At 43.0% G+C, this 13148-nt stretch overlaps 1 protein-coding gene across 1 annotated transcript; it reads right to left on the bottom strand.

Moving 5' to 3' along the window:
- Window positions 1-2604: 2604 nt before the first annotated feature.
- On the bottom strand, window positions 2605-9891 carry LITAF (lipopolysaccharide induced TNF factor). Its single transcript, XM_041462645.1, has 4 exons — window positions 9735-9891; window positions 5525-5707; window positions 4977-5133; window positions 2605-4699 (listed from the first exon to the last, which is right to left on the bottom strand). The coding sequence occupies exons 2-4, from the start codon at window positions 5700-5702 to the stop codon at window positions 4591-4593; spliced, it is 444 nt and encodes a 147-aa protein (XP_041318579.1). The 5' UTR covers window positions 5703-5707; window positions 9735-9891; the 3' UTR covers window positions 2605-4590.
- Between the last annotated feature and the right edge of the window lie 3257 nt (window positions 9892-13148).

The raw sequence follows: 13148 nt of genomic DNA, 5'->3' as shown, positions 1-13148 counted from the left end.
TGACCAGAGACGCGCAGTGGAGCTCCTCATCAAAGCTGATGAGCAACAGCTGGGGGAGCTGGGGGGCTCAGCCTGTAGAAAAGGAGTCTCAGGAGGGACCTTTCCCTCTCAGCTGCCTGAAGGAGCGGTCAGGCATTGGAGCAGGCCGTGCAGGGAAGTGCTGGAACTACCATCCCTGGAAGCATTCAGAAAATATGTCCATGTGGTGCTTAGGGGCACGGCTGAAAGGTGGAGCCGGCAGGTTGGACTCATCGATCTCAGAGGTCTTTTCCAACCTTAGCGATTCTATGATTCTGTTATCCTGGAGTAAAAAAAAATCTTTTAGTTACCAAGACTCAGAGTAGCACCAGGAGAAGGTACTTCAGAGGCTGTGTGGAGCAAGAAATGGAAATTGCTTTGGGTTTGTCTTTTTTTCCCTCCTAAAGCTTTTGTGAATCCCTTGCTGTCACATTCAGGTGCACTGTGGCTTTAGGTCCCAGAGCAGTGTCTGTCATACCCCCTGTTAATGCCATGGTCCTCTAGAGCTTACTGAAAATGCTTTTTGGGGGTAATTTTTTATTACAAAGAGAAAGCTGTAGTGTGAAGTAAAACAGCCAACCACAAAAGGACTTTCAAAAAGCTGCCTACTCACTCTTGGTTTATTCTCAGCTTGGGCACAGCTATTTCAGCACCTCCAGACCACACATAGGTTTCACACGCACCTTTTAGTGTCCTGCTTTGAAAAAGTACTAAGATGCTCATTGGCAAATTTATTTTTACACCCAGCATATCACACATGAGAGTATTCATCTCACAAAAAAATACATTTAAAAAAAAAAAGTTCGTATCCCATTGCAGGATCTTATGAAGCAAAGAGGAACACGGAAGTTAATTTGCTATAAAATGCAATCCCTGAACTACAAAAGCTACACCTCTGTCACAGCACTTGCACTTGTTAGTTTTTACTCTGAGGATGACATTATTGTATACTCCATTACTGACCTCCTGCTGCTCAGTTACGAACAATAATTAACTATGTTTGATTTTTTAATTAACTAGAATTTCTTTAAAAAAATCCTTGTGGTTAGACTGCCAGAAGTGCTTTCACAAACATTGCAATAAACAGCTTCCTGAAACCACTCTGAACTCACTTAACAACTCCCTCTTGTAGGGCTATCAGCTGCCTTTTACTTGTTTTAACAACTTTTATTTTGGATCCTCTTTGTATGACAAAGCAAGTTGTATTTCTTTCTGGCTCAATCCTCATTACAATCTGAACATTGTGCAAGTTCTGGCTAATAAAAATAGAAGTCTAATGAAAATAACACTGTCAAATTGTAAGAGAAAGCAAAGTCATCCTGGAAAGCTCATGAAGGTGGGTGTAGGGAAGGGTTTTACCTGCACCTGTAATGTGAGGCTGGAGGATTTTAGGTGCCTTGTGATCTTCCTTATGTGAAAACAGCCTGAGTCCATAAAGCCAGCATTGCTCCTTCTGTATCTTACCTTACCAAGGAAAAACTGTTCATACAACACTCACTTCCAAAATAACCCTAAAGTTGCTTAATAAAAATAACTTGTTTGAGGTACTAACCTTGACTTCTTGTGTTTTCTGCACCTCAAAAAAACACCCCCAACCAACCAAAAATATAGAAAGAATATTGAAAGATATATAGAAAATATTGAAAGAAAGTAGGGTATTCTCACATGATTAACAGGGATTCTTTCCTACTGAATACAGTGATATTTGATATATATTCCTGGTATGTGAACATGGAGCCACATTTATGTGTTTGTTTAGTTGCACTGTAAGTGAAAGTTCTACCCAAAAGTTTTAATTGAAAAAATATTTCTAGGACCTGGGTTGCAGGAAAATAACAGTGTGGCTCTGCGCAGGACAGTTGTCTGCAAGGCAGATGGTGCCATTTATCAGAGACCTGGCCCAGGTGAGAGTCTGAAAAATTTCTCCCTGTAATTACTTTTCTTCTTTTAACATTTCAGCCATCCACGTGTTTGGAAACATTCCAAATATTATAATTTTCCAACTACAAGCACTAGATAGGAAAGACAAAGTTTTTATTTTAAACAGAGTCAGTTTTAAAAACAAACAGTAATTTCAACATAATCAAACACAAAGTGCTTTCACACAAAGCAAGTTATATCCTGCATTTGTTTGTCCAAGGTAGGTTTAACAAAGCAGGTTACTTTGGCACAGTCTGTAGATTATTCCATACACAAGAGAACAAACACAGGCTTTGCATTTAAGGAAACACAACTACAGAAGGGGCAGCAGAAAGCCTTGCAGAATGCTGAATTAGAAGGAAGAGCTGCCAACATTGTGTGTCCTATTCTCAATCCATACAAGGAACTTAAAGAGAATCAACAAACTGTCAACATAAATCAAAATGAATTTTTTTTGGTGTTTTGCATTCTGGTGCCACCACCTCAGATTTTCCAACCATCACTTTGGAGAGAAAAGAGGAGCTAAGGTAATAAAAATTGGAAGACTTACCAAATTAATATATGGCATGATTATCCAGACCAGACTGACAAGGTACTAAAATAATTAAAACTCCTTCCCACCATGCAAGCAAATCCCAATTTTGGAAACACTGCGAGCTTCATTGCTTCATTCTGTCTTGCTCTGACAATAAACTGACAGGAAGCACATTTTCTGTGACACCCAGTAAGGCACAGGACTTGCTCATGTCACCAGAACAAAAAATTCAACGCAGCACCACCCAAGCCCTTCAAGAACACAGAGCACTATGGTGGTGCAGCAGCAGACAAAAGCACAAAAGTACCATGTCATCATCATGGAAAGCTACAAAACTACCAGCTTTTTATCTCCATCAGCCTCTTGTTAGTGAGTAGCTCCTGATGTACATTCTTACAGCATGAGGAGACCAGAAACCTTTTCCAAATACAGAAGGAAGCCCTTAAATCACTTGCAGACTGGCTCACAAGCAGCATCGGTTTACAAAACCTAATTAAGACAAGGCCTAGAGATTGTACAAGATCTACAAAGTTACTGGATTTCAAACATAAAGTGTTGAAAGACTTTTGAAAAACTAACTTATACCAGATATATACAGAAGGCACATTTGGTAAGAACAGTAAATGCAGTATTTTTTATTTATATTTATTTTAGTTTTTTTACTTTGACAGATATTAATACAGTGTTACCAACACAGCCTTGCTTGAACACCTGTTTTCCTTTTCTGGACAGGTATCATTTAGGTTGGATATTAGGAAGAAGACTTTTCCAGAAAGGGTGATCAGATATTGGAATGAGCTACCCAGGGAGATGATGGAGTCACTGTCCCTGGAGGTATTTAAGAAAAGATTGGGTGTGCTATTCAGCACCACAGTCTGGTTGATAAGGTGGCATTAGGACACAGGTTGGATATAATGATCTCAAAGGCCTTTTCTAACCCAGTTGCTTTTGTGATTCGGATTCTGTGATATGCATCAAAATGTTTGATCCAGTTGCTTATGGCACAGAAATTACTTTAACCTTCAGAGCCTCATTCCCTAATTTTTTGTGATTATCATCTTAAATAAGCAAATCCAGCTTAAGTTTCTAAAAGCAGAACTCATCTTTCATTTAATTTAGAAAAATCAGAGAAACTCCTTAACACACATTTTACCTTCTTAATAAAGAAACAATAATTAATGAGCAGATCAACAACTAAAAGCCCAGTTGTTTTTTATTTATGTGTTTCAGGAGGAATTTGAGCCTTAAGATAAGGATGAGGTTTGTTTATGATCAATCAGCTGACTTATGTAAATTCACAAGGAAGTTTTCTAATGCTCTAACCAAGGCTCTCTGGGCATTTCCACTGGGGTGAAAAAAACACTTTCAGTCAGCAGTAAGAAAGCCTCCAGCCTAACAAAAACCACTGAACAAATATCTTCTATATGAACATCTTTACTTCAGATTAGAAACATCTAATCTGAACAGACTAGACTTGAAACTGGCAAGAAAATTCAGATACTAGATTAATTCACTATTTTTGCACAACCACCTGAATTGTCCATTTGGAAAAGCTACCTCCAAGAAGGAAGAAGCCTTCAAGTTTGGTTCTCTTCAAACTACAAAAGTTTTTAAATGAATTCTAGTGCTCATGAAAAGATGACAACAAAAGATTTATTTTTTTCAAAGAGGAGCACCTGTCTCTGAGGCAACTCCCTGCAAGTTTGTAAACAGTGCTGCTGCCAAAGCATGAGCCTAAATTGTTCTCCATACATGTCCTCCTCTTGTTCTGTGCTGAGACTTTACAGTCTCAATGCAAGCACAATGTGCAACATGCCTGAGACAAGATTAACTGAAGAATATCACCAACCTGTTCTGTATTAGGCAAAAAGGGAAACACTCCATTGCTCTCCACTGGTGCTGGACTGAGTGGCCCATACAGATTAGGTATGCTTTTCACAGACCTAAGTGAGACTCCCTCTCAAGCAATTGCATATTCAAACCATCTAGCAATAAACATTACTTTTTATTGGTTTCCAGTGACAGGATGCACAGAAAAAACGGGAAGTCTCCATGAAGCTTCAGAGAGGGCTTACAGAGGTGCTAAACAACTTCATCAATCAATGTTTAAACACTGCCTATAAACGTTTGTAAGAACCAACAAGAGCATTGCATTTCGGACAGGTGTGATCCACATCCTTTAGAGCATCAATGCAGAAGGGAATTAAGCAGCAGCCTGCTACACACCTGCAAAGGCAAAAAAGAGAAAAACACTACTTTATCATCTTTTATACACACAATAAGGTAAAATGTATTTTGTTCAAAAGCAATCAATAAAACTGGTGCCATAAGCTTTAGGAAGAACACACATGGCTATGTGTGTCTTTAAGGGCCAACAGGGCACAGATGCAGATGTAGGCTAACTGAAGCACAAAGGCTCAGGTCCCGCACACAGAAAGAGAGCTCTGTTACATGTTAGAGCTAAAAAAAGTCAAGGTAAAAGTGCAAATTGGAGTTGACTTACCCCAGCAGGCAGAGGCCACCACATGACAGCCAGGTCAAAGCTCCTGAGTCATACGAGAGACGTGTCACTATCACCTGGTTACAGGAAGGGCAGCACATCTGAACTGGGCGGTCATAAAACATTACTGGCTGCTGCACGTACACCGTCTGAACAGTAACTGAGCAGAGAAATGGCTGTTTACTCCATGAGGAACAGGAAAAAACAGGAGCAATTAACTTCCTCTAAACCAGGTATAACTGAAATATTCAGGGCTCAGAACAATGAAATACGCAACAACAGACTGAAATAACCATGGCATTTCCTAATGCAGAAATACACTGTCTTAAAAATAAAGCTGCACTAAAAACTGCAGAAAGCCAAATGATGTTACTGATATCACTGCACACTGAGGGATTCACAAGAATTGATTAACCTTATTCTCTTCAAAAGTATTTTTGGCAGGCGTTGAACACCTGCAAACCACAATTTTTCATCTTCTAACAACACCTATTACACAAGCACTTTGACACCAACTTAACATGAAGTACAGAAGAGTGTTGGAAGCTTACTGGGGTTATTTGCTGCTGGAGGCTGCCCCATGTGTGGGGGAGGGTTCATTCCCTTCCCATCTGGCTTCTGTCCAGGGCCAGGGACGGGATAGGGGTGAGGATAGTTCACATTGATTCCTACGGCTTCCTCATAAGAAGGTGGTGCAGATGGGATAGGATTGCCACTTGCAGCAGACATTGTATCTAAAACATAAAAGAGAGAAAACCATAACAAAAGGTATTATTTATTAATGTCAATTGACAAATAATTAGGCTCAACTCAACAGCAAGAAGATAACCAGATTAAAAGGGACTTTTACCAGCATAAAATTAATTGGCTGGTACTTGTTTCTGATAGTATTAAATGTTAATCTTGATTTCATTGTTGTTGTAGCCTACTTCCCAATTCCTTTTCAGTGGGAATTTTTTACATTTTGCCCTGACACCAATTCTTCCTTTATAAATTAAAATTACTAAAGAAGGGAGGTGGGGCATCTTTATTAGTATACTAAAAAATGTAAGTCTCGTAATTCTCCAAGAACACTATTTCTAAACTCTCTTGTTCACCTGAAAAACAGAACAGTATGATAGGCCACATGGTTATTGCTAACCAACATGAGACTGGTTTGTGATGAAACTTCAATATTTAAAAAATAGTATTTACCTCTGCTCTAATTTGAAAGAAGTAATTACATTCAAGGAAAAAGAAACCCAAACAATTAAGCATGTCCAACTGAACTCAAAACTTTTACAACTATCAAGTATATCTAATAAATCTACCCTTGCCACTTTCACTTCTTAGCAATGTTTTAATGAATTTGTAGGGCAAATTTTCCTCCACCAATTGTTATTTTGTTGCAGAGAACAGGAATGCTGACCACCGCCTAGAAACTACTGTGGTTTCAATGCAGACTTCCTCTCCTCCTCCCCAGCTACCCACTTCCTGTAGTCTGCCCACCATTTTCTTTGTCATTTTCAAGGTCTCATGGCATCAATGCTGACCAAGCATCTCCCTTTTCCCCCTCCTCCTAAGGACCATCAGACAGCTCTCCAAGAGCCACACTCCATTCTGTTGCTGCAAACACGATCCCTCTGTACACATACATGTCTTTTCACCCAGTACTATCTGGGAAAGGCAACCTGTATTTGGAATATTAATTCTATGGTGCTATGAAACTTATATAGGAGCTCCAATTACCCACAGCACTACTATGAATAAAAGAAGGGAAGTTGCACTGATGCAATTTGGAGGTACAAAAGACAACATGCAAAGAGAAAGAATTTCAGGTGTGTCTATTTAGGACTGGTGTCACTCCATCCACACAAAGCTTGGGTGAGACCCAGCACACAAGTCTCCAACAATGACACAAGCCTTTCCACTCTCCCAGAGCATGGAAAAGTCCCTGGAATACTGCTGATTACCTTCCTCACACAATACAGCTTTCATCAGGATTTCAGTGAAGTCTATAAACACTTCCATAAAGAACTTGTCACAGGTTTGTTCACTCTTCCAGGTTACACAGGACTAATCAGCTGCACTGGAGGCACAGGGATACACCAGCAAACACCAATGTTTATATATTTCAGGAGTCCCACCGTGTTCCCAGCAGATTCAGCAGAAATGTGGAAAGGTGTATTACAAAGGGAATTGTGTACTCAATCAAGTGTGGGTTTTACAGTGGCCCCGTGGCCAGGACAAACACAGGAGTTGGTACAGAAGAACAGACATGGCTACAGGTGCTGGAGCAGTAACTGTGGTAAGCCTGGGACAAACATTACTCCTTCCCACCTTCCTCATACTCACACTGCAGCTTTGGCAGAATGAAGAGGGAACAAGACAGCAGTCGAAGATGTAGAAACTCAGTAAGTTTTTGTAGCAACAAGTATTTCAAAGCTATACCTTTAAAAAATACTGATCTTCTGTTTTCTTTAGAAAAGAGAAGTTTCCTCCTTGTGACTAAACTACAGAGCTGAATCACGATGTACTGGTCCCACTCGGTGTGCTGGTGTTGGCTGGGGGTGTACAAGAAGCCAGGAGGGGACACTGCCAGAACAGCTGACCCCAGCTGACCAAAGGGATATTCCAGACCATAAAGCATCATGCTCAGCAATAAAACCAGGAAGGTTTTTGGGAGGGAAATACTACTTAGGGACTGGTTGAGCATTGGTTGGTTGCTGGTGAGCAATTGCTCTCATTTGCTTCACTTGCTGGACTGTATTTCCCTGTTACTTTCCTTTTCATTACAACTATTAAATTATTATTTTTCTTATTATTTTATTTCAATTGTAAAACAGTTCTTATCTCAACCCATGAGTTCTCACACCCGTCCAGCTTCTTCAGGGGTGCAGTGAGTGAGCAGCTGTGTGGTGCTCACTTGCCAGGTGGGGTTAAACACACAGCCACTTCAGCTGCTCAGCTCTGCTTCCCTGACAAGCAAGTTCTAAGAAATTGATTTACACCCTTTCACAGATTTCAAAATTATATAACTTCCAGCATGAACACTTCAAGTCTTGACATTTACTTATTTTAAATTACATTGCATGTTCATTTCTTACCACCAAATGGTTTTGAACAACCATTTCAATTTAAAAGTGATCACTGTGCTTTTTCTGCACTTTCACTTTTCTTTTTCTGTAGACAAACATGAACAGGTCTCAGGTCCTCACAGCACTTTGTGGAATCCCTTTTCTTTTTTTTAAAGTTTCAAATCTGTAGCACAAATAACATGTACAAAGTACTACAGTGAATGGTAAAAAACTAAAACCATGTATGAATTTCTTGAAGTTATCTACCAAAACAAAAATTCCTAATAAACATCAAGATGACATCGGTACTACAAAAAAAGCCTCTTCAACATACTGAGTATTGTAGATGTAACCACAACTTCAGCTTTTCAATTTCATTTTTCTAATGTCCCTTCTGCTTTAAATGTCAACTCTGAAGAGATATTTGAACCATCACTTCATACAGCCTGTGCAAGTGTGTTTCACACTCCAGGTCTTAAAAATTAGGCTGGGGACAAGTGAAAAAGAAGGTAATAGCCCACCTCTCTGCTTGGTGTGTAAAAAACCAACCAAACAAAAACCCATCTAGTAAAGAACTGCTTACAGCTACAACTATCCTAACCTAGTCTGGCCAAACAAATCTGTTCTTGCCCTTACCTTATCTCTTGCTAAAATGTGACACAATTTAATCCTTAAATTAAACAATTCCTACACTCTTCTAGTCCTCTTCACTAGAAATCCCAAGCTGCACTCCAACACCACGGGTGGTTTACAGGGCTCTCTGCACATCAGAGTCTAAGACAGCTACCGGTCAGCAACACCGAGAATGAAATACAGGTTGAAGGCTTTTAACAACCCAGCAGGATATACAGGTTTGTCAGAGCACTCGGATTTTGCAGTGCAAAGCCCTAACACAGCACCTTCTTGGACCACCAACTTCATCTGAACGCTGGACAACTTCCTAGTTTACCAACCTGCTGAGAAATACTATCTCAAAGTTGTTTAAATTTCCCAGGCATTTGTGAGAGAATAAAATTTAGTAATCACAACAAAAGACTCTGACATATATTATGATTTCAGGAAGAACCAATGGCATTGTGGTCACATTGAATTCTATACTGGTGAAGTAGAAATAGTACCCGCACGGTGTGTTCTGCCGGCAGGAGTGATTTCAGAGCTTAGAGTGTTACTTTTATCAAGTAACCAATAGTTTTGGAATAATCCTGCGAGAGGCTTCATCCTGTGAGTAACCCCCTCCTCGGGGCAGGGCAGGGCCGGTCCGAGAGGAGCCGCTGCCGCGCGGATCCCGAGAGCATTCCCTAAGGAAAGGGCCACCTTCCGCCTGCCACACTTGGGAAAGCGAAACTCCGGCCTCGCCCGGCCCCCGCCCGCATCGCCGACTGCAGGAGGCGTCGCCCACGGCCTCTCCCGGACCGTCCCGGGACCGTCCCGGGACCGGGACTGGGACTGCGCCGCTCGGGACACCGCTGGCCCATGAAGCCCCAGCCTGCCCTCGGTGCCCCGGGGGTTCCTGCGGGGCGGCACCAGCCTCAGAGCCGCGGCTTCTCCCCCTCCCCGCAGCCGGACTGGAGCACTGGGAGCGGCCCGGGGAGGGCAGCGCTCGGGCCCGGGAGCGGCCCCGGCAGAGGAGCAAAGCCCCCCCGCCGGCCCGCTCTGCCCTGCCCGCCGCACCGCCGGGCTCCGGGCAGCGCGGCACAGCCCTTACCGTGCCGAGACGTGCCCGCCAGCCCTCTTCGCCTCTCCGCTCGTCTCCGCTCGCCCGGGTGCAGCCACCGTCAGCAGGGCTTGTTCCGTCCCGTCCCGTCCCCACCCGCGTTTCCTCCTCCCCTTCCCCCTAGAGCCGCGAGCAGGCGCCGCGGGGGTTGCTCGGGCGGGCGCTCCTTTGGCCCCGGCCGGGCCCTGTCCGGGAGCGCTTCGGCCGCCTCGCCCGAGCCATCGGCTCCCGGCAGCGGCGTGTCTGGGCAGGACGGGAAGGGAACGGGGAAAGCCTGTGGAAATACAGGCACTCCTGGCGCATTTCACAGTCACGGCCATCGGGAACTCCGCGGGTTTCGCCAAGAGCTCGCTCAGATTAAACCAGTAATCTTCAACTGTCCCGTCAGCAGCGCAGCCAAGCACCACGTTCTGTAGCACTGCCGGGAAATCACTTCTGTAATTCTGCAGTGCCCTTGACATTACCAGATCAAGCATTTCAGACAACATACAAGAACATATAAAATGATCAACAAAACTTTCAAGTTCAAGATTCACTGATTTTAGGTAGTGCCTTCACAAGCAATTGAATTGGATTCAGTCTTTGGAAAACACAAGAGTATGTCAGTCCTTCCTCTATCCAGCTCCAGGATAGCACAAAAGTAAATTATGGCTAGATCCCTAAACGGGCTTCAAAAGGGACTGCTTCACATGCTGGTTTGTGTGAATCTACCTTAGACTGAAGGGACTTGATAACCCTGGCACTTATCAGCAGGGACAGTTCATAAGGCCTTTTGGCTGAAAACATCTAAAATCCATCAAAGTCCTAGTTTTGTATTTAAATATTTTCTTGAACCTTGCCCTAAAGAACACACATAAAGCTTCAATTGAAATCCATCCTGGAGCAAGGAGTCAGGTTTTATAGGATGAAAGAAGTTTACCTAAAGTGATGATAAACCTTACACGAAGCTCTGCTTCAGCTGGGTTTAGATTCACAGTAATCTACTGAATCACCTGCAAGTATGGGTACTTGGGGATGTCATCAGATGTTGAGAGTATTGAGGGCATGAATGCTCCAGTCCCCCCAGTTTAGGGAGAGGAGTGTGGAGTGTGATTCATCAGCACTGAGATTAGAACTAGATTTAAACGTGAATAAATTTACACCATTATCAAGAAATCACATAATATATTATTTTTCTCAGGAGCAGAACCTGAGTAATTTGGGCTTTGGTGGCCTGGATTAACTAAAGTTGGAATAATTGTTCTCTTAATAACTAAAGCCTCTTCTCCAGGTGGCTATGAGCAGCTTAGGAGCCACAGAAGAGAGAAGCCGTGACTGAACACATCTCCCAGGGTGAAATAAGGAATGGCCTTCAACTGAAAGCCTTCTTAGTCCAGCTGCCATGCTCTCTCATGTGTTGTGTTTTGCATCTAGTCTAGGCTGGCCCGTGCTCCTCCTTGGGGACCCTAGTAACTTTTCTCCTTTTTGCCCCACTACTGTTTCCCCCAAATGTCCAAAGTGGCAGTTGGCATCCATTTACTGGTACGTGAGTGTGTTTCCTCTCATTATCCATCCTCCTTCTCACCATTTGCTAATTCTGCCTTTCCAGTCGTTTTGCTGGATGGCACTGGGTGAAAGAAGTATCAGCTTTAGCCAGTCTGTGGCTGACCAGGTCACCACAGCACTTGTGAGCATGTGGAAAATGACACAGAAGTCACAGTTAATGGAACATTGTGTAGTGGTCAGTGGAACAAATCAGCGCAACACAGGCAGTGGGCTATGTGGCCACCTAAAGTAACAAACTAACACTTTTCTGAGGAATATGTATATCCTTGCTAATAAATACTTCTACCACCTTGAGCCAAGCATGCACCTCAGGCAGAGTTACATGTCCATCAGGCACCATAGATAGTAAAGCCCTGCTCCTTAATACTACATTAGCATTAAGGAGTTTTATTCCTGATTCTCAGTGACATGCTTGTGGAAAATTGGCAGGTTTGCTATGGAGAATTGATAAGGCTGGTTGGGCAAGGATGAGTCGAGGCACTTGCTTATATTGCACCTGACTTGAGTGAGGCTTAAGCCCTTCGTGGTGTCTGGGCTAAAGTGTAGAGCTCGCAGCCCAGTGCCTCTGTGAAGTAGAGAGTGGGCTCACACATTGTATGGAGACAGGGCCTCAGTCCCCTTATCCACACACAGCAGGCTGTATTAGAAGTAGAAATCTGGTCCTGTGAGGAGATGGGTGGCCAGCAGGGCAAGCAAGGGGATTCTGTCTCTCTGCTCCACCCTCATGAAACTCCACCTGCAGGGCTGCATTCAGGTCTGTGGTCCCCAGCGTAACAAGGGCGTGGAGCTGCTGAAGCAAGTCCAGAGGTGGCCATGAAGACGTGCCAAGGGCTGCAGCACCTCTGCTGTGGAGACAGGCTGGAAGAGCTGGAGATGTTCAGCCTGGAGAAGACTTCAGAGTGACCTTACTGTTCCTTTCAGTACTTGAAGGGGACCTATAAGAAAATTGGAGACAAACTTTAGCAGGGCCTGTTGCAACAGGAAAAGATATGATGATTTTAAACTGAAGGAGGGGTTGGTTTAGATTAGATTAGATATAAAAAAAGGAGGCTTTTATAATGTGGGTGGTAAACCATTGTCACAGTTTGCCCAGAGAGGTGGTGGATGCCCCTGGAAACGTTCAAGGCTGGATTAGACAGGGCTCTGAGTAACCTGGTCTACTGAAAGGTGTCTCTGCTCATTGCAGAAGCCTTGGACTAAATGATATTTAAAGGTCCCTTCCAACCCACGCTGTTCTATGATTCTGTGATGATGATGTGCAGTTGTAAAATGTTGATGGGAATAAAGGTGATCAAGCAAAGGTGGGATGACCTTTACTGCTGCCTCAGCTGAGTGGAGGAGGAAGCAATACTGAAGTATCATGCTTCTGTTCTGCCTTTGATTCAACCATTAATCCTAACTCAGCCTGACCAAAGGTAACTGAAACCCTCATTATCCCTCATTTACCTATGAAACATACACCAACATGCAACTGAGATAGTGCCTTCCTCCCCACGATCTAAGATGGAAGCAACAGGTAACCAATTGTATTTGACTACAGTCTCACCTCTATTTATCTGAAAATATAAAATTGATCTTTGGAATCCTCCATGTAGAGGATGAGAATATGACCCCATTTCATAGACAAGTGGGTGCTCCTCTCTCCTCCCCAAAGGAGAGATGCCTCCTTATTAAGTTTCGTGTCTCTGTGTCAGACCATACCTGGGTGAAACTAAGCTTAAATAACTGTGAAATTAAGTGTAATGAAAAACTGAATTTTTAATTTAGCTTGAAGCTAACTTAGCTTAACCATTGGCTGATGCTAATGCACTAACAGCATTTATCAACAGCAATTCCAAATCTGTATCCCTGTTGCTTCAG

This window comes from Pyrgilauda ruficollis, unplaced genomic scaffold (assembly GCF_017590135.1).
Source record: "Pyrgilauda ruficollis isolate IOZ18807 unplaced genomic scaffold, ASM1759013v1 scaffold16, whole genome shotgun sequence".
NCBI classification, from domain to species: Eukaryota; Metazoa; Chordata; class Aves; order Passeriformes; family Passeridae; genus Pyrgilauda; species Pyrgilauda ruficollis.
Note: the sequence above shows the minus strand (reverse complement) of the source record. Positions and strands in the feature narration are given on the sequence as shown.

Excerpts from the sequence above, each read along its gene's own strand:
- LITAF (XM_041462645.1), bottom strand. The coding sequence starts at position 5,702 with ATGTCTGCTGCAAGTGGCAATCCTATCCCATCTGCACCACCTTCTTAT. Across the intron at positions 5,134-5,524 it reads TCCAGCAGCAAATAACCCCA|TTACTGTTCAGACGGTGTAC; the intron begins GTAAGCTTCCAA and ends TTCTCTGCTCAG. Across the intron at positions 4,700-4,976 it reads GGTGGCCTCTGCCTGCTGGG|GTGTGTAGCAGGCTGCTGCT; the intron begins GTAAGTCAACTC and ends TTGCCTTTGCAG.